Source organism: Drosophila miranda (assembly GCF_003369915.1).
Source record: "Drosophila miranda strain MSH22 chromosome Y unlocalized genomic scaffold, D.miranda_PacBio2.1 Contig_Y2_pilon, whole genome shotgun sequence".
In the NCBI taxonomy this organism is placed as follows: Eukaryota; Metazoa; Arthropoda; class Insecta; order Diptera; family Drosophilidae; genus Drosophila; species Drosophila miranda.
Genome location: NW_022881614.1, coordinates 10680544 through 10700141, shown reverse-complemented (window position 1 = coordinate 10700141; position 19598 = coordinate 10680544). Strand labels below are relative to the sequence as shown.

Genomic DNA, 19598 nt, shown 5'->3' with positions numbered 1-19598 from the left:
GCACTGATTGGTTTGGAGATTCGGCCGGAATCCCTATGAAGCCTTGACAGGAAAGACATAGATAGATGTTTTATAAATTAATAAATATTGGGCCTCCGATTTTCAGGTGCTGCCCCGAGGCGTCAGTGGGGATGTGTACAATTTGGCCGATTGCCTCATGCAGCAGGCGCTGATTGGCTCCACAGCCAATCCAGTGAGTGTTACCTCCTTGATATTTGACCTTAACTTAAACCATTATGATTTTTGTCCTCTCAGCTGGTACTCAACTACCTGAAGCACTCGTTGTGTGCCCACCTCGTCTCGCATGCCGCAGTGCTCCGCTGCATAGCCAGATATGATAAACTGGAGCGTATCTACTGCATCACATCGCTGCTGGAGTTTCTAGTTAGCATTGTGGATGGTGTGACCTGTCGGTGAGTATCTCTCTCTAATCTGTTATCAATAATCCCTCTAATCGAATCAACAGTGCTTTGAAGCATCAAATCGGAGGAGGCTGTGCTGCCGGGCGCTGTGGTCCAGCTGATCTACTGGCTGCTCCAGATCTTTGCCCGCACGGTCCAGCACTATGAGCTGTACGGGGAGATAAGCGCCGAGCAGTCGTATATGCTGGACCAGACCTGTGTGGTTATTGATCGGATTAGCCAGCATCAGTTCATGCTTTCCATGCTCTATGTGGGCTCTCGCGAGGAGTTCGAGTGCCACGGAAAGATACGGGACAAGTATGCGGCCATCAAGGGATCCCTCACCAACTCCAATTTCACTCTCAGCTCCCCGGAGTGGAGCAGCAGCTGCAACAGTTCGCCTACATTGATGTCTCACATTTGGATTTGCAAAAGCTGAATGTGCTGCCGGCAGAGAAGATCTCCTACTGTATCCAACCTCTGCTGGCCGTATATTATCAAACAATTGCATGCCCTGCAGCGTTTGCCCGGAGAGCAGCCGCCCCCTTCTGATTATATACAAGAGCTAGTAGAGGTCTTGGAGCTGCTCATTCAGGATAATCTACTGCTCGACTTTATGGACACCAAATGCTCGTGCAATATGATTGAATTCTTGCTCAATGACTAGACCAAACAGCAGCTTGTAAACGATGTGCATGTGAAAAAGTTTGCCAGCCAGCGGTAAGATTTCTCGATGCAAGATTTTTCCCCCGAAGAATGTTTTCTAATAACGAATTATCGTCTACAGAGAAGCTGCCTCGCTGCTGCTTAAAAAGTGCGACAATGGCCAGCAGACGCCTTCCAACATAATCAAACGCGCAGAGGTTCCCCTCTCGGGTGTGCTGAAGACCCTGTGCACGAATAAAGTGCAGGACATGGTGAATGTTCTGTGCCAGGTGCCGGTGGGGAACAGCTTCGAGTTGATCCTGTCGGTGGCCACTGTGGACGGACGCCTGAAGACGTTTGTCTCTCGGCTGATTCAGTGCAATGAGAACTCCAAGCCGGTTCCTGCGGAGCTCGGCAAGCTCTGTGTCACGCGCTCCACACTGTTTGATGTCTCCTTTCTGATGCTAACAAGTATCGTGCAGACCTATGGCTCAGATGTAATGAATACTCGGTGAAAATTTAGGATATATTTATTGAGTTTCCTTTATTTCAGGTGGTACTGTCCGACCGCGGGGACTCCTTCTTTGAGAAGTGGGTGAGAGAGTGCATGGTGGAGCGAAACAAGCTTAAGATTCCGCGCCAGATATTGGCGCTCTGCGATGACAGCATGGTGGATGAGCTGCTACTCAGCCTGAGCAAGCCGAAGGCGGCACAACTGAAGCCGTGCTCTTTGAGCTGGCAAGAGACCTGCCTGAATCTGCCAGGAGTGCTGCATCATGTGCTGATTGCCTGGGAGCAAGAGACCCTCTCGTCGGCGGACGTGAAGAGCATTTTGGACAACATAAAGCGACGTCTCTTCAGCTTCTCCGTCTGCGCAACCAGCCAAACTATAACATTCCGCACTGAGTACTCGAAATATGGGCAGGTTTTCGGTTTTCAAACATTGCTCATTTTGGTGAACATGTTCACTTGTTCTTTTTTAGTAAGTGAGTCAACTCACTCATATTGCTCACTTGCTCTCTTAGATTGCTCAGTTACTCACTTGCTCAGTTGCTCACTTGCTCAGTTGCTCTGTTGCTCACTTGCTCAGTTGCTGACTTGCTCACTCAGTTGTTCACTATTCATGCACAGATGGTTCCAAATTTCACTATACTTTCAATTTAGCGACATACAGAATATTTGAAAGAGTAAACAGCATTGCCGGTAATACAAATAGTGTGAAGTAAACGCAAATATGAGCAACAGCTGACAGATCGCAAAATGCCCTTTGAGGATCAAAATTGCGCAAGAAGTGAGTAAAGAACAAGTGAACAAAAATGAACAAGTGAAGAACAAAGAACAAGTGAGCAAAAAAGAACAAGTGAAAAACAAAGAACAAGTGAACAACAAAGAACAAGTGAACAAAAAAGAATAGCTTGGAAGGAACATGTTCAGTTGCTCACTTAAGTGAACAACTCTTTTTTGTTCACTCACTCATGAGCAACACAACACTACTAAAAATGCTCATTTCTCAAGTACTAAACAAGGCCCCCCAAAAAACCAAAAGCCATGCATCCTTCTGTTATCGAAAATGTGTAAAACAAAAATACAGCCACATGAATATTAAAACACAATAAAAAACATACGTTATTTGCTTTTGTTTTCGCAGACGGCCAAATATTTAATGCTTCATTTCGAATCTGACAAAAGGGAACAGAGAACCATGAGCCAGAGACAAATCAAACATAACAAATGCAGATTTTGGATGGACTCCCAATGTACTGCCGCCATCCAATGTGGGACCAAGCCACCAAAGAATTATTAAAAACCACAATTAAAAGCAGGGAAACCAAAGGGTTTACCGGATATGTGGGGTTGGCGTTGGGGTTGGGTCGGAAAATTTTAATCAAAAGTAGTACCACTTCGATTGATATGAGTGACAACGGGGACTCGCACACGGAAAGAGAGAGAGACGTAAAGGGGTTCCAGGATTTGTCTAGGCTTTTTTTGTGTTGTGTTGGAAAGCTATGTCTGCGTATGTCTCTGCAGAATCCCAAATCCCGAACCCCTTCCGTGGCACCCATAATCCCAGTCGGCGACTGTTGTTCCCACTCATTCAATCAATGCAAAAATCTATACCTCCACATGAGTATTATCTGGAAGTGCTTTAAAGGGCGAAAGCTCACACTCTTGCTCTTCAAAGTTTTGTGTAAGATTTAAAATCATTTGAAGGCCAAGGCTTACATAAGCATAAAACAAAAACCATAAAATGGAATAAATGTGTACACACAGAATTCCATAAAGAAAAGGAAGGTTAACAAGGGTCCCAAAAGGCACACCATACAAAACACAAAAGAACCCCAAAAATAACTGACCTCAGTCAAAGCCAAATAAATATACTTATAGTAGGTATGTACATATGTACAAATATATACTCGTACTTATACATAAACGTCCCATCCCTTCCCATCTCGTGCGGTCCCGGCCCGCATTTATTTTCCATTTAATAAGCCAGCATAAAAACTGTAGTAAAAGGCCGTAAATGAACTAGTAGACACAGACGGGGAACATTCAGCAACAAGGCGACGGGAGGACCCTGACAGACAGACAAGGACGAGACCGAGACTGAGACAAACCATAAAAGCTACTTCGCGCGTCGCCATCAAACAAAAACCCGCAAGGAACACGAATAAAAACACGGAATCAATGTCTGGTAGCTTATTAGCCAACAAGGCGAAAAGAACTGCCAAGAGTCTGGTACAAAAATAAGGAATAATTCAATGTGATGATGTGCCGGATTATGTTTATATTTATCTCCTAAGGATCTTACTTCTTCCTGTTCTGATGATGTGATGATTATTACATCGCTTAAATCAGACACATATTAGGTTTGGTTATTATACTGTATGGTTAGTGGTTCTGGCCATTTTCTATTCGTCATGGAGAACTCCGCTGGCATCGGGGACCTGGCCAGCGTCTCGTTTGCCGACTTTGGGACAAAGACCTCGGGGGAGGATGGGCCCTGCTACGAGAGCTACGGGCAACAGCCCAAGCATGACATGACGTTGAATCTGTCCTTGGGACAAAAGGAGAACCTGTTTGCTGCCGATCAAACGCCCACACCCACGCGCCTCATCAAGAACTGCGACGAAGTGGGCCTCTTTGAGGACCTGCAGCATGTCAATCCCTTCGACATTGGATTCCAGCGTGCGGCAGAACAGAACGTGAGTGGCACGCCAAATCGTCCAGAAGCTCCACAGAATGATGGCGAGTCCCCCTGGAGACGGTTTCGGTCCACACTACTGCCCCGCCTCCCGTCCCGGTTGGAACGGTAATGTGAAGCGAGAGCTGCAGTTCGATAGATGTGGAGCAGCTGCTGGCCCACCACCACAGCTACGACAGCAGTCTGCGCTGAAGATCCGCTCCCCATACAGTTGATACAACCCCAAGTTATTGCTTGGGTACTGCCTGCACAGACGGTGCCCATGGCAACAGAACCCCCTAGTGGAAAACACCTTACCAGTTCCATTCCCGGGCAATCCGGACGCCCGTTCATACTTCCCAAGCCCAGCACAAGGCGCAATACCCCGGCCCCGTTGGGTGCCTGGTGCCTGAAGGCCATTATCCACAGCAACAACCAAAAGCGTATCTTCTCTGAACAGCCAAAAAGTGTAAGAGCAAAGCCGGATCGGGACGGGGATTGCATGGAGCGGCGTCGAGCGGCTGCCAGCCGCTACAGGAACAAGATGCGCAACGAGCAGAAGGACCTTCGGAAGCAAAACGCTCAATTGCAGCAGCAGAATCAGGATCTGCGCGAGAGGATAGCCAGGCTTGAGAAGGAACTGAATCAGCACAACAGCAGCATGGCTGGTGGTATTATTTGATATACTTTCCACTTAAATCCCTTGTAATTCTCGACTTTTCTTGCAGTTGTGGCAAATCAACTAAAAATTCCTCCATCGAGCATTCACCTGCTCATCAATGTCCCCAGTATGCTAGTGCCTTCGTCTGCACAAATTACGAGTGTGGATATAAAGTAACATGCACAGAATGCCTTTGCCCCTAAGATGCAACCTATCCCAGTGGGTTTGATTTTATGTAAATATTTATTTGTATGCTATGGTGCCATGATAATAATTATAGCTTCGACATTATTTATTTGTACAATAAGGCCTTCTTGCGCTTTCCTCTGAGAAGTATTGCTTTCACGCTCCTGACCTATCAGTGCTTATTATGTCTGAGAACTCCCGCAGGATTTCCGTAATGGAGTTTTCGATAGCCAAAAGCGGTGATATCATTTGCGATGATGAATCCGCAGGCTGAACTATTTCCATGGTCATCTGGAAGAAAGAGATCAATTAAACAGACAGAAGGAATAAGAAGAACAAACCTTGTGCAAGTTTTTCTGCAGATGGTCCCGCTCCTGGCGCAGTTTTTGAATATTATCGTAGAACTTCTGGGACAAAGGAGCACCCTCGCACTCATTGATGTAGCGCTGTGCCAAGAGGTCCATTTCCTGGTTGTGAATCTCGTCCTCGGCCAGCTGCATCTCTTGGTTGTGGCATCGCCTCTCCCGCTCGATGGTATGCATAAGAAGGTCTATGTCCTTCTCCATTTCGATGACCTTGCGTCGCTGCTCGGACTCTTGCAGCTTTGTGATGACCTCACTCTTCCGCCGGCGAACCTCCATTTGGGAAGTAATCAGCATTTTCCGCTGGCAGGTGAGCCGCTCCTCCTCTCGCTGGATGGTGTGCGCATAGAGTTCCTCCATTTTCTTTACGCGACGAGCGTGCTCCTCCTGCTTGAGCCCGTTTTCAAAACGCTCCATCATCTTGACCTCCTCCAGTTCTAGTTCTCTTATGCGTGCATCAATTTCCTGGTGGGACTTGATGATCTTATCCGTCTGTTCCTCTTGCTGCTCAATCCATTCGCTTGGATACTTCAGGAATTTGGGATATAAACCCTTGGGTATGGGAGTAAATCGTTGAATAAAGCGCTGAGGATGCTGGGTGGGATCACATTTGGCCGCCAGTTTGCGCGCTTTACAAAGGAGCTTGCACATATCAACCGGATTTTGATCGTGAAAGAATGCGACAATGGCCTGCTTGTCTGACAGCCGAAGGATAATCTCTCGCTGAATCAGATTGTAGGCCACTACCAGGAATATTGGGAAAAAGGTTTGCTCTGTGACTATATTGTCCCATAAAATGAGCCACAGCTGCTCCTCTAGGACCTCAGCAAAGGCATTGCTGAGCATAGACCAGGCATACTCCTTTGGCGTCACCTCTAGAGACTTGTAGTACTTGCAAAGCATCTCGTCGCTGCGCTGCAGGAGATTCTCACACATGGCCAGATAGTTGGATGGGGGATGGAACTCGAACCACAATTGAAAATGGTTTAGGATGAGAGTCACAAGAACTTCAAAGGCCACCAGGCCGTTTTTGGGAAACTGTTTCACAAACGGGTAGATCAAATGCGGCATAAAGTTCGCATAGGCAATGACCTTGCACCACTGGGAAAGACAGCCCCAAACTTTTATAACTCCACGTCTATGTGCATCATTCCGGATTTGAAGATTTCTACCTTGATTTCTGACATTTGGCGGTGTACCCAGTTTAATGAGGGACTGGAACTGGCTTCCATTGCAAGGAATCTCCAGGAGAGACGTCCATATAAGAAACCGATATTTCTCCGGGTAGCAGCCGTATTCCTTGATCATGGCTTTCAGGCGATCGCGCTTAAGTAGATGTCGCACCTCTTGGTTCATGCAGCCGCTGACAATGCAGGTGGGAAGAGGTGGCAGCTGTTTGAACGTGCACTTCAGTTTGCTGAGGCAGTTTGTCTGGGCCTGCAGTGCATTGAAGAGGCGGCAAGTGGACCACACATTTACCTCGCCGCATTTAGAGATGATGCTGAGCAACTTTCCATCCCGACTCAAGCTTAAGCTGGTCGCATTCGAGCGCTGCACAATGAACTTTTGATCCGTGTGTGCCAAGTCTAGCATCACAGCTTGATTCCTGCCTGTTATGCCGAACAAAATTCGCTCCTTGGGCTGCACAAGGAAAGCCAGTGTCTTCAAAACGAAGTCAGACAGCCGGTAAATTTTCTCCAGATCAAAGGAAGCCGTGCTTAGCATGAGAAAATAGCTATCTAAGGTGCTTAAACAAAGCTTGTTGCCATCAGGTGTGAAGCAATAGCCGAGCAAGAGACCATCGGCAAAGTCGTGGTCCTGACACTCGAACGCCAGCTCATGCTCAACATCACTGTCGATAGGGCCACGCAGGGTGATCTCTGGCACGGATTTTCCAGCGGACAGCAGCCTCAGTCTGCGGTCTCTTGCCTTTATGGGCAGGGCTGACCGCAAGGTGCCCAAGGAGTGGGTAGACCAAACGTGCAGCGAATCGTTGGTGAAACACGTGAGAAACTGATCCGAGTTTGGCAGGTACCCAGCAAATTTCAATGTATAGCGCGACTCATCAAACTCCAGCTGATGCGAAACCCGCAGAGTTTCGAGATTCACCAAGACTGCTTCGCGTCCAAAGCGCATCAGAGTCGTGTACTTACGAGAGCCTTTCAGGCCACTGCTCCAGCTGAGACCTCCAACTGCAGACCTCGCCGCAGGTAGACACAATCGAGTTGTCTACATCGATAGTGTAAATTTGACCCAATTTATTGCCCACAATGTAGTCGTTCCTGTGCAGGGGCGACGGGCGGATCAGCTTCGCCTTGGGCATGCGAATACTGAGACGCCAATAGCGTTTGCTAACAAAATCAAAGACGAAGATGTTGCCGCTGAGGAAAAAAAATCGCATTATAGCCAGGGATACTTTTCAAGCTCGTCCTGATCTTACCGCTTGTCAATGACCACCAATTTATTGCTCTGGTCACTGAAGCAGCATGCTGCAATCTGGATGCGCAGTAGCTGGCCCTCCTCCTTCACCGTATGATGTACAGTGAGAATATTGCTTTAGTTGGAAAAACCAAAATTAAATTATACCTTCAATTTATGTCGTTGATCTATAATTTACCCAGATTCATCGTGCTTAAGTTTGAATGAATACTTGCGCATTGGGGCATCGTCGGAAGGCATGCTCGGCAAAATGTTAAGCTGCGACGGGATCATTTCGTCTTCTGTATCCAGATCCTGGCTACTCGTTTCCAATTGCAAGTCGTCCTCAAATTCATCGTTTTCGCTTTGCTCTTCGCCTTCGTCCTCGTTTGGTTGCTTCTCCATATTTTTCTCAAAAAAGTTAGGTCTTCTCAGAGTAGTAGGGCCTTTGTACTCCGGATTTTTATTTACCAATCCGAATCTATTCATTTAAAAATTAATTAAGTGACGTCGTCCTGTGAACGCCGTCGTCCCTCAGAAATATACCGAAATATACCATCCCAATTTTTAAAATATACCGTAAATATACCGATGCAAGCAACAAACTAAACCCACTCAGCATCACTTTATTTAAAAAATTGAACAACTTGAGTTAAATTTTTTAAAACAGTACTGTTTGTAAATTATTCTTTTAGATCCATCATATCTTTCCTGTTTATTTAAAATAAAACAACGATATCTCTCAAGCTTCATAATTTTCGATGGATGGTCCACGATGGGTTAATCGTTCTCGATCCATGAACGGAAACCATATTCCTCGATTTTGATATTGGGTTGAAAATTACTAGCTTAATACCACCCTGTCTTAAATTCATAATTTTATCCGATTGATGAATCAATTTTCTATAAGATTGACTAATTTTAATGACTCTTTTTTATTGGATTGTTTATTAATTAAGGTTTAGGCAAAGAAGGTCAACAGAAATGTATAGTTTTTAAATGGTACCTATGTACATACTATATATGTATACTTCCTTTAATTAATGCTAAAATTCTATTTTCCATGCTGCTTTGAAAACTTATCAATAATGACTTTTACAAAGAATTATGTTTTCTTATGACTTCTGTATTTATATCTCAATCCCGATACCTTGGTCTTCTTGGTCTATGTAAGACCATAATCTGCAAAATTTCGTTGAGAGACTGACTTGTTTCTGAATTCATTGCAGCCTAAGATGACAAACATTTCATCAATTTTATAATATCCTATTTCCCCATGAGTATTATGCATTATACATAATTTACTCCATACAAATCTATGGAATGAAAACTCATTGTTTTCATGTAAATTAAATATAATTTCATTAAATAAATATACCATATATACCGTTTACCTTCAACTCAATTTCGACGCCAAATTTCAACTACTTGTTTATTTTGAGTGCCGTTTATGTTATGTTGAATACACTTGGTTATATGTATATGAGATTGGTTGATGTCTGCAAGGAAGTGTGCAGAATGCGTGCTTACTAGTAAAATTCGTTTAGTTCACAGCCTCCGCCTAGAACATACTTCCATATTGTTCCTCATCGTGCATGGCATAGCCGAAAATGGTCGCATAATTGATAACATTGCTAATTAATGTCAATGTGCACGCTGTCCAAGTGATCTATCCAGGAGAGAAAGGGGAATATGAATATCCTTTATCTATTCAGCAACTGTAAGTTACAGTTACTCACCACCGCCGAGTGGGCTAGAACGATGGGCAAGGCAAAGGCACTCAGTACCATACCGGCCGTGAGGAACAGGGCAAACTCTGTCTTTGGATTTGTCTCATTCACCGGCGTTGTTCGCTTGGCTATGAAAACTGGCAGCACCGACAGTGCGTAGAACAACAGGACAAAGAACGAGTAGTATATCTTTGGGGTGGGCACCGCACAGGCCAAGATTAGAAAGGTCATTCCCAGGCATGTGAGAAATGCGCAGATAATCAACCTGAAAGGTACCATCAAAAGTTAGTTCAAGCAGCAGGGGGTGGGTGCCTCAGTCTTACGCTGTATTGTGTTTTCCGAGACAGTGCCCGTCCAATAAGAAAGCAGTCACGTGCAGAAATCGCATGGAAGGAGAGATAATTGAATTTCGAATTATTGGCCATGGTCTTTACTATGCTTAATTACCTTTTAAAGTAGCCATTGTTTGTAATGTTTTTTGTTTATAATTTTTTTTTTCTTTGTCGTCGCCGTGACTCAGTTATAGAATATACCGTCCGACCCTCAGAAATATACCACCATATACCGTCTCATCTTAAAAATATACGATTTTGATATTCCGTGGAATATTACTGTCTAAATTTTATCCGATTAGTGAATCAATTTTATACTTGACTGGCCTATTCTATATACTTGCTTTTATTTGATTTCTATATGCCGTTGAAAATGGAATTTAATAGATTGATGAAATTGACAAAATATACCATTCGGTCGGTTCAATTTTGACCTCAAAAAATACCGAAAAGTATTAAAAATACCGTAAACCGTCACCCCGGAATCAGTTATAGAATATACCGTCCGACTCTCACAATTATACCGATTTATACGTCACAGTTTCAAAATATACCGATATAATCCCTTTTTATTTAAACAGGTGATCAACGAGAAAAAATTATAATAATAAAAATAATAAAATAAAATAGCCTCCTGGGAATTGGAGGGGACGACCTGCTGAAATGAAGGAAGGAGTTCGCTGTTCTATCCAGCTCGATAAGTTCTGTATATATAATATATTCCCAAATACGCGACATCATTCATTGAACGACATCTTCGCAGTAATTTGAAAATTTAAAAATTTTAAAAACAATTTTAAAATACAACAGCAAGGCGATTGTGGAGATAATGTTTTTTATCCCCAATCGGCCGACTAATTATTTCGAATTAAATAAAACTCGGCGCAGAAATAAAATTACGATATGTTCTTTAATGCGTGACATCCAAATTGCAAGTGTGGCTTGCCTGCCCTTTACATTGCCGCTCCGATCGCTAAGCGCAGCTTCGCTCGGCCGACGTCGGTAGGCAGACGCAGAGCGGAGATAGCGAAGAGCGAGCTGGCAGAGAGCGTTTAGCAGGGCAAGCAAGCGCAGAGCTTTAACAAACAAATGAGTGACATAGACATAAGTAACAAACAAAATAAGCGGCTGAGGGCCGAAGAATTAGGTGCTATTTGGCAAGCAGCTAATCGGCTGGGTTCTGCTCCGAACATTCACCCCCCGTTGGAAGGCAAAGGCTTTCAACAGATCCATCCTGAAGGGGCAGAACCGCTATTTTTCCAACGGCCCTCTTGAAAAGGCCTTTTTGAGTGCGGATGACGGCTACTCTGATGGTTCCATCTTTTCCTGGGATGACGCTCTCAATGCGGCCAAGCGGCCACCTTAATGGTGGCAGCGTTTCCTCCTTGATCATGACGAGCGCTCCTAGCTTGATGTTTGGAGACGATGACCGCCACTTGCTCCGCTCCTGAAGAATCGAAAGATACGCCGTGCTCCATTTTCTCCAAAACGCCTGCTTCATTTGACACAGCCGCTGCCATCGACTAAGTAGGTTGACCCGGAGATGCGCCACATCTGGCTCGTCGAATGCAGCTTTCGGGGCTCCATTGAGAAAGTGGTTTGGCGTGAGCACATCTAGATCATCGGGACTTTCTGTAATTGCATAAAGCGGACGGGAATTTAACAAAGCAGAGATTTCACAAGCCAAGGTCTGAATTTCATCAAGAGCAATGTAGGTCCCGACGATGCGATGAAAATGATATTTAGCTGCTTTAACAGCCGCCTCCCACAAACCCCCAAAATAAGGTGAGCGAGGGGGGATGAATTTCCAGTCGATTCCACTAGAAACGCAGAGATGTGACACAGCCGACGTATGAGGATCGCTGAGGAACATTTGCCGAAGCTCCAAAAGCTCATTTTTTGCTCCTACAAAATTTGTAGCGTTGTCTGACCAGATGATTCGAGGTTTGGGACGTAGACTTATAAAACGCCTTAATGCTGCCAGAAAGAATTCTGTAGATAGATCCCGAACGACTTCCAAATGAGTTGCTTTGGTGCTAAAGCATACGAAGACAGCGATGTAACATTTGATAGGAGGCCTGCTTCTGACTTCCGACTTGTGATAAAAGGGTCCGCAAAAATCAACGCCCGTTGTGTGGAATGCTGGATTAGTCCTTACGCGATCCGCAGGCAAGTTTCCCATGATATGTTCCCTCAGCACTGGCTTCAAACGAAAGCATCTAACACATTTGCGAATGATTCCCGCAACATATTTGCGTCCACCAATAGGCCAGAACTTTTGCCGAAGCAGTCCGAGCAATCCTTGAGCTCCTGTGTGGAGAAACCTTTCGTGAAAGAAGATAATAATAGAGACAGTGACAGGATGTCCCTTAGGAAGCAGGATCGGGTGCTTCGCGTCGTAGTCCAATTCGGCATTTTGGAGGCGGCCTCCAACACGCAGCAATCCAAAGCTATCCAGAAAGGGATTCAGTGAGGCCATCGTGCTTTTTGGGGGTAGGGCCTGTTTGCTGGCGAGGGCCCTTATCTCTTCCGAAAATTGTTGCTGCTGTATTGCCCTTATGAGCAAATGCGTACCATTTTTGATGTCGATTACGGTAAGTTGACCCTTCGACCGCGCTATGCCTTTGTCCTTGAGAATGTAGAATCGATATATGTAAGCAAAGACGCGCTGCATGGATCCGAATGAGTTTTGAAATTTGCAATCGTACGATACATCCCTTTCGTTTGAAACAACCAATGCTGCATGACGACGTTCTGGTACATCGGTCGGCAATTGCAAGCCTGCAGGCCACTCTGAGCTCTCAAGACGCAAGAATGGTGGTCCAGAGATCCAAAGGCTGCTATCCATTAGTTCAGCGGGCGTGGATCCACGTGATATGATGTCGGCAGGATTCAACTTTGTGGGCACGTGATGCCAAGTCATTCCAGCGGTGAGCTCCTGAATCCGCTGAACTCGATTAGAAACAAATATATTAAAATTCAATGGTGATTCTCGAATCCAGGCAAGGGCTATGGACGAATCCGACCAGCAATGTATTTGGCATGGAGCTGATAATCCCTTAACTATGGTGGACACTAGTTCGGCTAATACGAGGGCAGCGGACAGCTCAAGCTTGGGGATAGTCATACTTTTCAAGGGCGCGACTCTGGATTTAGAGCATAGGAGATGACTTTGCACAATGCCAAGAGCTTCCGAACGCATGTATACACAGGCGCCATATGCTGCTTGGCTCGCATCACAAAACGCGTGCATTTCTAATCTGGCTTGCTGCCGAAGCACGTAACGTGGAAACTTAAAGTTTTTAACCATCGACAACTGCGAAGTCAGCTCAATCCAAGTCGTATGTAGATCCTGGGGCAGGCTTTCGTCCCAATTCAACTTTAGGCTTTCGTTCCATAGCGACTGCATAAATATTTTAGCTTTTGTGATGATGGGAGAGATGAGCCCTAGAGGATCGTAGAACCTAGCTAGTGTAGACAGGACCGAACGCTTCGATATTGGGCCTGCAGCGGTTCCGACGTGAGCGAAGCTAAACAGAAGATTGTCCGTGGTGGGATCCCAAACTAGACCAAGCGCCTTGGTTACTTCAGTCCCGTCATGAAAGGTAAGGAACTTTTCGCGATCCGCCTCCGATACGCCTTCCAAAGCAGCGGGTTCATTGGAACACCATTTACGTATGGGAAAACATCCTTTCGAAAGTAGCTCCTTTACCTGCTGACGAATCTTGATGACAGAATCAATGCTGTCCCCTCCAGATATGAGATCATCGACATAGAAATCTCTTCGAACAACATCAGCTCCAAGCGGAAAACGCAACTCTTCATCATTTGCCAATTGATGCATAGCACGAATTGCTAAGAAAGCGGCAGGTTTGGTTCCGTAAGTAACAGTCTCCAACTTGAACACCTGAATCTCCTCCTTCGGGTCATTGCGCCATAAAATGCACTGAACGAGCGTATCGGGATGGGAAACGCGTACACAGCGGTACATTTTGCAGATATCGCCACACAAGGCGACTTTAAAAAAGCGGAAACGAAGCAGAGTTATCAGAATTTTAGGTTGGATGGTGGGTCCAGCCATTAGCGCATCATTCAGTGATACTCCAGACGCTGTTTTGGCAGATCTATCGAACACTACGCGTAATTTGGTGGTTGTACTATCCTGCTTGTGGACGCAATGGTGAGGCAAGAAGTACTGCGGGAGGTCTGACTGCCGCGAAGCTGGCGACATGTGTCCTAAATCACGATACTCCTGGAGAAACTCCATATATTTTGCCTTAAGCTGTGCATTTTTTGCTAGCTCCCTCTCCAAATTGAGAAATCTACGTAGCGCCTGCTGATACGATTCTCCTAATTCCTCTAGACTGAATTTGGTTGGCAAACGCACGGAGTAAGCTCCGGACTCTAGGCGAATGCAGTTTGTGACGAAATGCTGTTCGCAATGAACATCTTCCTCCGAAATTGATGAGGGCGAATAATCTCCATCGACTTCCCAAAACCGCCTTACAATATCGCACAAATTAGTCTCGCAAGCGGAGATGACAGGGGGATCTTCAACGGCTGCTAGCGCCGCACGGGCTTTCTCAGAGTTTTTAATACTTCCTGACACTATCCAGCCAAGTTTCGTCTTCTGCAATGTTGGCAATTGGTCTGACAGTCGAATCTGTACAACGCACATTAATTCGAAAAACAAACCAGCACCTATCAACAGATCGACACGCTGGGGCTTGGCGAAATTAGGATCAGCCAGTTTTAGATTATTTGGCATTGGCCAATCCTTTGCGTCTAGGCCGAAGTTAGGCTGCATTCCTGTGATTGAGGCAGTGATAATTGCAGAGAGGAAACCGCGATAGCTTTCGTCTTGAGATTGCAGGACGATGTCCACAGCCTTGCTGGATGGTAGAATTGACTCTCCAATACCGGCGATTTTAACGTGAGACGGGTGAGGATCTAGGCGAACAACGACGAATTCCCCTCGAGAGTATGCCGAGCCGTTGAATTGGCAACATTTACCGTGCGAGCAGCCATCAACTCCCGCGACAGCCTGGACCTAACCTTGACATAAACATTCGAAAAGTCCAGCCGGGCATCATGGGCTAACTGCAGGAAATCCAGCCTTTCAAGGCTCGTTTGAGCGGCATCGAAATCCGCATTCATTCGCTCGATCTGCTCTAAGCGAGCTTGAAGTTCTGCCTCATCTAACTCGGCAAGCTCTTCCTTGGTGAGAAAGCGATCCATGGCCTTTAGTTGGCGCGCGATGGACTCGGCCTTGTGCTTGTAGAAATCTACATCACTCGGCATTGCTGCGTTCGCGACATTGGTAGGCTCAGGTGCTGCCATGTTGAGGTTTTAAAAGAGTCACTCAGCACGACCGAAAAAGACACCCTGTATACGTATAAACGTGGGAACCGAAAGCAAAGGGATTACAGCTAATGCCTTTAGCTGTGCGGCTGTGCAAGCTGTCCGATTCCGCTTTGTACTCCGCTTGTGTGTATTAGTGAGTTCGCTGCACTGCCTACCGCACTGCACTGACCGAATTGTCGCGACAGAGAAATTAATAGCCAGCAATGCGTGTATGTAGGTGTATGTAAGTGTGTTTTAGCACCGAATTGTGCTTAACCGCCGAAAATTTGCTAGGGCTAACGAATGTCGATCGCGAATGATTATTAATTGACACTGCAACTCAGAGATCACGTCGGGGTCACCAAATTTTATGTGGAGATAATGTTTTTTATCCCCAATCGGCCGACTAATTATTTCGAATTAAATAAAACTCGGCGCAGAAATAAAATTACGATATGTTCTTTAATGCGTGACATCCAAATTGCAAGTGTGGCTTGCCTGCCCTTTACATTGCCGCTCCGATCGCTAAGCGCAGCTTCGCTCGGCCGACGTCGGTAGGCAGACGCAGAGCGGAGATAGCGAAGAGCGAGCTGGCAGAGAGCGTTTAGCAGGGCAAGCAAGCGCAGAGCTTTAACAAACAAATGAGTGACATAGACATAAGTAACAAACAAAATAAGCGGCTGAGGGCCGAAGAATTAGGTGCTATTTGGCAAGCAGCTAATCGGCTGGGTTCTGCTCCGAACAGCGATGTTAACTTTTCTGTAAATTTTAATTTTAAATCGATAATTTACACTAACATATATTCATTAGACAATTCGCACATTTAGATGTTTGATCTGCTACGCCTCGTTCTTTTCGGGTTTTTTTACCTTTCCTCCAGCCAGCATGTCCTGAATCTCTAATATCGTCTTGCCTTTGGTCTCGGGAACAAAGAATAAGGCATAGAAGAAGGCCAAAACAGAAATAGCCGTGAAAATCCAAAAGGTCGGTCCCGGCCCAATCGAATCCTTCAGGATCGCGAACAGGAGCGTTACCATAAAAGCAGAGAGCCAGTTGCTGGTGCCAGCAATGGATCCACCAAAACTCTTGATATCCTCCGAGAACAGTTCGGCCATGACCAGCCAGGGAACGGGACCAAATCCAATGGAGAAGAATACAATAAAGATGCAAATACTGACGATGGGCAGCCAGCTAAGGCCGACCACCGAATCTGTATCGCTTTCACTCATCTGAAAGTAGACCCCCAACAGGCACGTTGTGATAGCCATGACGACTCCAGATATCAGCAGGAGAATACGGCGACCGGCCTTGTCCATGATAGCCACTGCCACCAGCGTTGTGGTTGTTTGAGTGACTCCAATTAGGGTTGTGCTGGTGCTGCCGCTGAGACCAGAGCCTACATCCTCGAATATGGAGGTCGAGTAGAAAAGAATGGCGTTGATGCCGGTCCACTGCTGGAAGATCTGTAGCAGAACAGATATCCCCAGACCCTTTCTGGTGACGGGACGTCTTATAGCAGCCAGAACATTGACCTTAGGCTGATCATTCTGTTTCTGTGCCTCGTCGAGGATCTCCTTCAGTTCCTCGCTGATATCGGCATCCTTGCCGCGTAACCATTGGAGGGCTTTAGCGGTGTCCTCGTTGCGTCCCTTCATGGCCAAGTTCACAGGTGATTCCGGCATGAAGATGTGCACTGCGGCAAAGATCAGGGGAAGAATCGAACACAGAATGTTGATCGTGGTAAGCGGGACAAACGCGCCCACCCATAGAATACTCCGGATACGATCAGCAGCTGGAAGAAACAGCCAATCGTTCCGCGCAAGGCTGTCGTTGAAATCTCCGTGCAGTACATGGGAGCAGTCACGCAGAATGCCCCGCCGCACATGCCCAGGATGAAGCGGCCAAAGTATAGCATTGTCACGTTCTTGGCAAAGAGCATTAGGACCCAGCCGACCATGTATGGCGGTATGAGGGCCAGCATAGTCGGCCTCCGGCCAATCCAATCGATCATGAAGCCAACGGGTATGCAGATGACAGTGGCGCCCAATGTCAGCAGTGCGGATATCCAGCCGAATTGGCCCGAGGATATCTCAAAGCCGTAGTCCGATTCCTCCGTGATCATTTTCTCCACCGGCGAGGACCAGCCGATTGAGGCGCCCATACACATGGCGCCAAAGCTGGCCGATAAACCGGCTATATACTGTGGTAGGACCGATCCCTTGGACATGTTGTGTTCTGTTCTGTTCTCCGTGATGCAAAAAATGGAACTGAAACTGACACGCAGACCGTTATTTGGCTTGACAAATTGCCCTGCATGAGATAACCAAAGCGTCGACGCTGGCGTACAACTGGCACGCTGGCAGAGGGGGAAATACTTGAAGTTGGAGAGAGTCGTAAATCAGATTCTACAGTTTCCCTTCAGAGCGGCGGCGGAGGCAGCGGTGTGAAAAGCGCGCTTTAACGTAAGCAAAAATCCCCAAAAAGCAATCGGAATGTGAAACAGCTAATTAAATGACTGCTGATATGCCACCGCCACCTCCACCCACCCCCAATACACACCCCCGCCTATTGTTATAAGAACAATCAAGTGCCTCTATAACAATCCGTTCGCTGCCAGTCGGCTATCTGGAGCTACTGATTATACTTTTGCGCGGAACTTATGGACTTTATATTTCATCTTGCTACGCCACGAAAATGGTATTTATTACACACAGATTGAATCAGTATCGGATCACTTCAAAATTATATATCTGCTATAGGAAACATCAGCCAGAACTATAATTTGTACTGGATCGTGCTTTAATATCACTATAGGCTCATACCTAAGTACCAAATATAGATGGTTGGGTAAGTTGCGTGGGGAGCCCAACATCCATTTTGAAAGATACAGATTTATTGGTCATCTAACCTTAGGAGTACATGCATGCAGGATTCTTCCAATTCTAGAAATCCAATATATCTATGTGGAATTTCACTTACAAGAGTATTTCATCTTCGGCGTAAGGCTTCATTTCCGGGGCATTTTTCTATTTATTGCATCGTGTGAAAGTAGATAATAGCATTACCTACCAAAATAATTGAATGGGCGTAAATCGCTTGGAGGGCATCTAATCTGGCTCTTAACACACATCATCGTACTCATCACGCCGAAAACACATGTAGGTGGGTTTCTAAACTGTGACAAAATTCCTATGCCAACGGTCACATGGCGGTCAAGTTATCAGGAAAGTGGCGTCCTCGTTGATGTTGATCGTTTGGATTTGAATTTGTATACGCGTGTGGAGGAGCATCGAACGGGCAGTGGACACATTCAACCAGGTGGCAGCGAAGTGGAGCGGCTGGCCTGCTGATAATCGTCTATCGTTTGATATACGTTGACCATTTCAAGTGTTCCACTGGGGAGAATCCGCTTTGCACCCGGTTCCTTGTTTTGTGTTAATGCAATAGAGGTGTTTTCCCCTAGAAACCAATCTATTTTGTTTCAAGTATGGCACTGCACATACACACAAGCCATGGTTCGACGATAATTTACAGATAATTTACAGATAATTTCCACTCATCATATCCTCAGAATGGATTAGTGCCTTGGGTACATTCAAGTCTTTATTACGTCGCATACAAAAGTGTTTACAGTTTCAGTTTAGCCGCATTTATGGCATAGCTGCAGGATGATCGAAATGGTGTTATATAACGAAACGGCTGGGTGCAGTGATCCATATGGATTTCTACTTCTTACGCTCTGCCTCCTCCATGGCGCGCATCATTTTGGCATCATGCTTCTCGTGATGCTCCCTTATGGCACACTGGAGCTCCTCGCGATGACTCTTGTGCTCGGGTGGATACAGCTCGCGCTTCTTTTTGGTCACCCACTCGTCGAAATATTCCGTTTGGTTGAAGATGTGAAACAGAGCCACCGGAAATGCCATGTACATGCCCATCTTGGCTACTTCTAGAACCCAAGTTCCCATTATCCTAGTCGCTGTTTACGCACAAATCTTTTGTAAAACTTAATTTTCCCAACAAAACTTTGTTTCTTTCGTCTAGAAATTGTTGTCAACAAACATCAGCTGTTTGACACTACCGACAGTGTTGGGTAGAGTCCGGTGGGAGAAAAAACAGTGTGTGCAACGGCTAAAAGAAAACGAGAAATTTCAGAACTGCTGTCTAAAAGTATGCAACAGTAAATGTATTTAATTGTTTTATAGAATAAGTCGCTGTGAAACTAGATTAAGTTGCCACGAAATGTAGCAGTAAACTTGTTTACAATAAAATACAAATTTTTCACATGAAAAAAAAGAATAAGTCGCGTAATACCGTTTCCTTATGGTTATCAGTGTGC

The 19598-nt window shown here is 45.7% G+C and overlaps 3 protein-coding genes, 1 long non-coding RNA gene and 3 pseudogenes across 5 annotated transcripts; 3 read left to right on the top strand and 4 right to left on the bottom strand.

Moving 5' to 3' along the window:
* Window positions 1-110: 110 nt before the first annotated feature.
* On the top strand, window positions 111-1291 carry LOC117192631 (mediator of RNA polymerase II transcription subunit 24-like). The gene is made up of 4 exons (XM_033397356.1): window positions 111-193; window positions 256-413; window positions 477-1121; window positions 1189-1291. Exons 1-3 carry the CDS (start codon window positions 158-160, stop codon window positions 838-840), a joined length of 558 nt encoding a protein of 185 aa, XP_033253247.1. The 5' UTR covers window positions 111-157; the 3' UTR covers window positions 841-1121; window positions 1189-1291.
* A 2634-nt stretch (window positions 1292-3925) lies between these two features.
* Window positions 3926-5169, top strand: LOC117193252 (annotated as a pseudogene).
* LOC117193251 lies at window positions 5118-8367 on the bottom strand (annotated as a pseudogene).
* An 892-nt stretch (window positions 8368-9259) lies between these two features.
* On the bottom strand, window positions 9260-10142 carry LOC117193751 (leptin receptor gene-related protein-like). 2 transcript variants are annotated; one of them, XM_033398482.1, is made up of 3 exons: window positions 10032-10142; window positions 9594-9849; window positions 9260-9523 (listed from the first exon to the last, which is right to left on the bottom strand). In XM_033398482.1, the coding sequence occupies exons 2-3, from the start codon at window positions 9813-9815 to the stop codon at window positions 9416-9418; spliced, it is 330 nt and encodes a 109-aa protein (XP_033254373.1). In that variant the 5' UTR covers window positions 9816-9849; window positions 10032-10142; the 3' UTR covers window positions 9260-9415. The 2 variants fall into 2 exon arrangements, with proteins under 2 accessions (XP_033254373.1, XP_033254372.1); XM_033398481.1 differs by lacking the exon at window positions 10032-10142 and adding an exon at window positions 9908-9987.
* Window positions 10143-16009: 5867 nt separating this feature from the next.
* LOC117192886 lies at window positions 16010-17703 on the bottom strand (annotated as a pseudogene).
* Window positions 17704-17815: 112 nt separating this feature from the next.
* On the top strand, window positions 17816-19542 carry LOC117192888. Its single transcript, XR_004474459.1, has 3 exons — window positions 17816-17956; window positions 18019-18106; window positions 19304-19542. It is a non-coding gene; the product is annotated as an uncharacterized LOC117192888 (long non-coding RNA).
* Window positions 18841-19315, bottom strand: LOC117192887 (protein PET100 homolog, mitochondrial-like). Its single transcript, XM_033397632.1, has one exon. The coding sequence runs from the start codon at window positions 19225-19227 to the stop codon at window positions 18985-18987; it is 243 nt and encodes an 80-aa protein (XP_033253523.1). The 5' UTR covers window positions 19228-19315; the 3' UTR covers window positions 18841-18984.
* Window positions 19543-19598: the final 56 nt, after the last annotated feature.

Excerpts from the sequence above, each read along its gene's own strand:
- LOC117192631 (XM_033397356.1), top strand. The coding sequence starts at position 158 with ATGCAGCAGGCGCTGATTGGCTCCACAGCCAATCCA. Across the intron at positions 194-255 it reads TTGGCTCCACAGCCAATCCA|CTGGTACTCAACTACCTGAA; the intron begins GTGAGTGTTACC and ends TTGTCCTCTCAG. Across the intron at positions 414-476 it reads GTGGATGGTGTGACCTGTCG|CATCAAATCGGAGGAGGCTG; the intron begins GTGAGTATCTCT and ends AGTGCTTTGAAG.
- LOC117193751 (XM_033398481.1), bottom strand. The coding sequence starts at position 9,972 with ATGCGATTTCTGCACGTGACTGCTTTCTTATTGGACGGGCACTGTCTC. Across the intron at positions 9,850-9,907 it reads CTCGGAAAACACAATACAGC|GTTGATTATCTGCGCATTTC; the intron begins GTAAGACTGAGG and ends GGTACCTTTCAG. Across the intron at positions 9,524-9,593 it reads TTCTAGCCCACTCGGCGGTG|ATCACTTGGACAGCGTGCAC; the intron begins GTGAGTAACTGT and ends TCTCCTGGATAG.
- LOC117192887 (XM_033397632.1), bottom strand. The coding sequence starts at position 19,227 with ATGGGAACTTGGGTTCTAGAAGTAGCCAAGATGGGCATGTACATGGCA.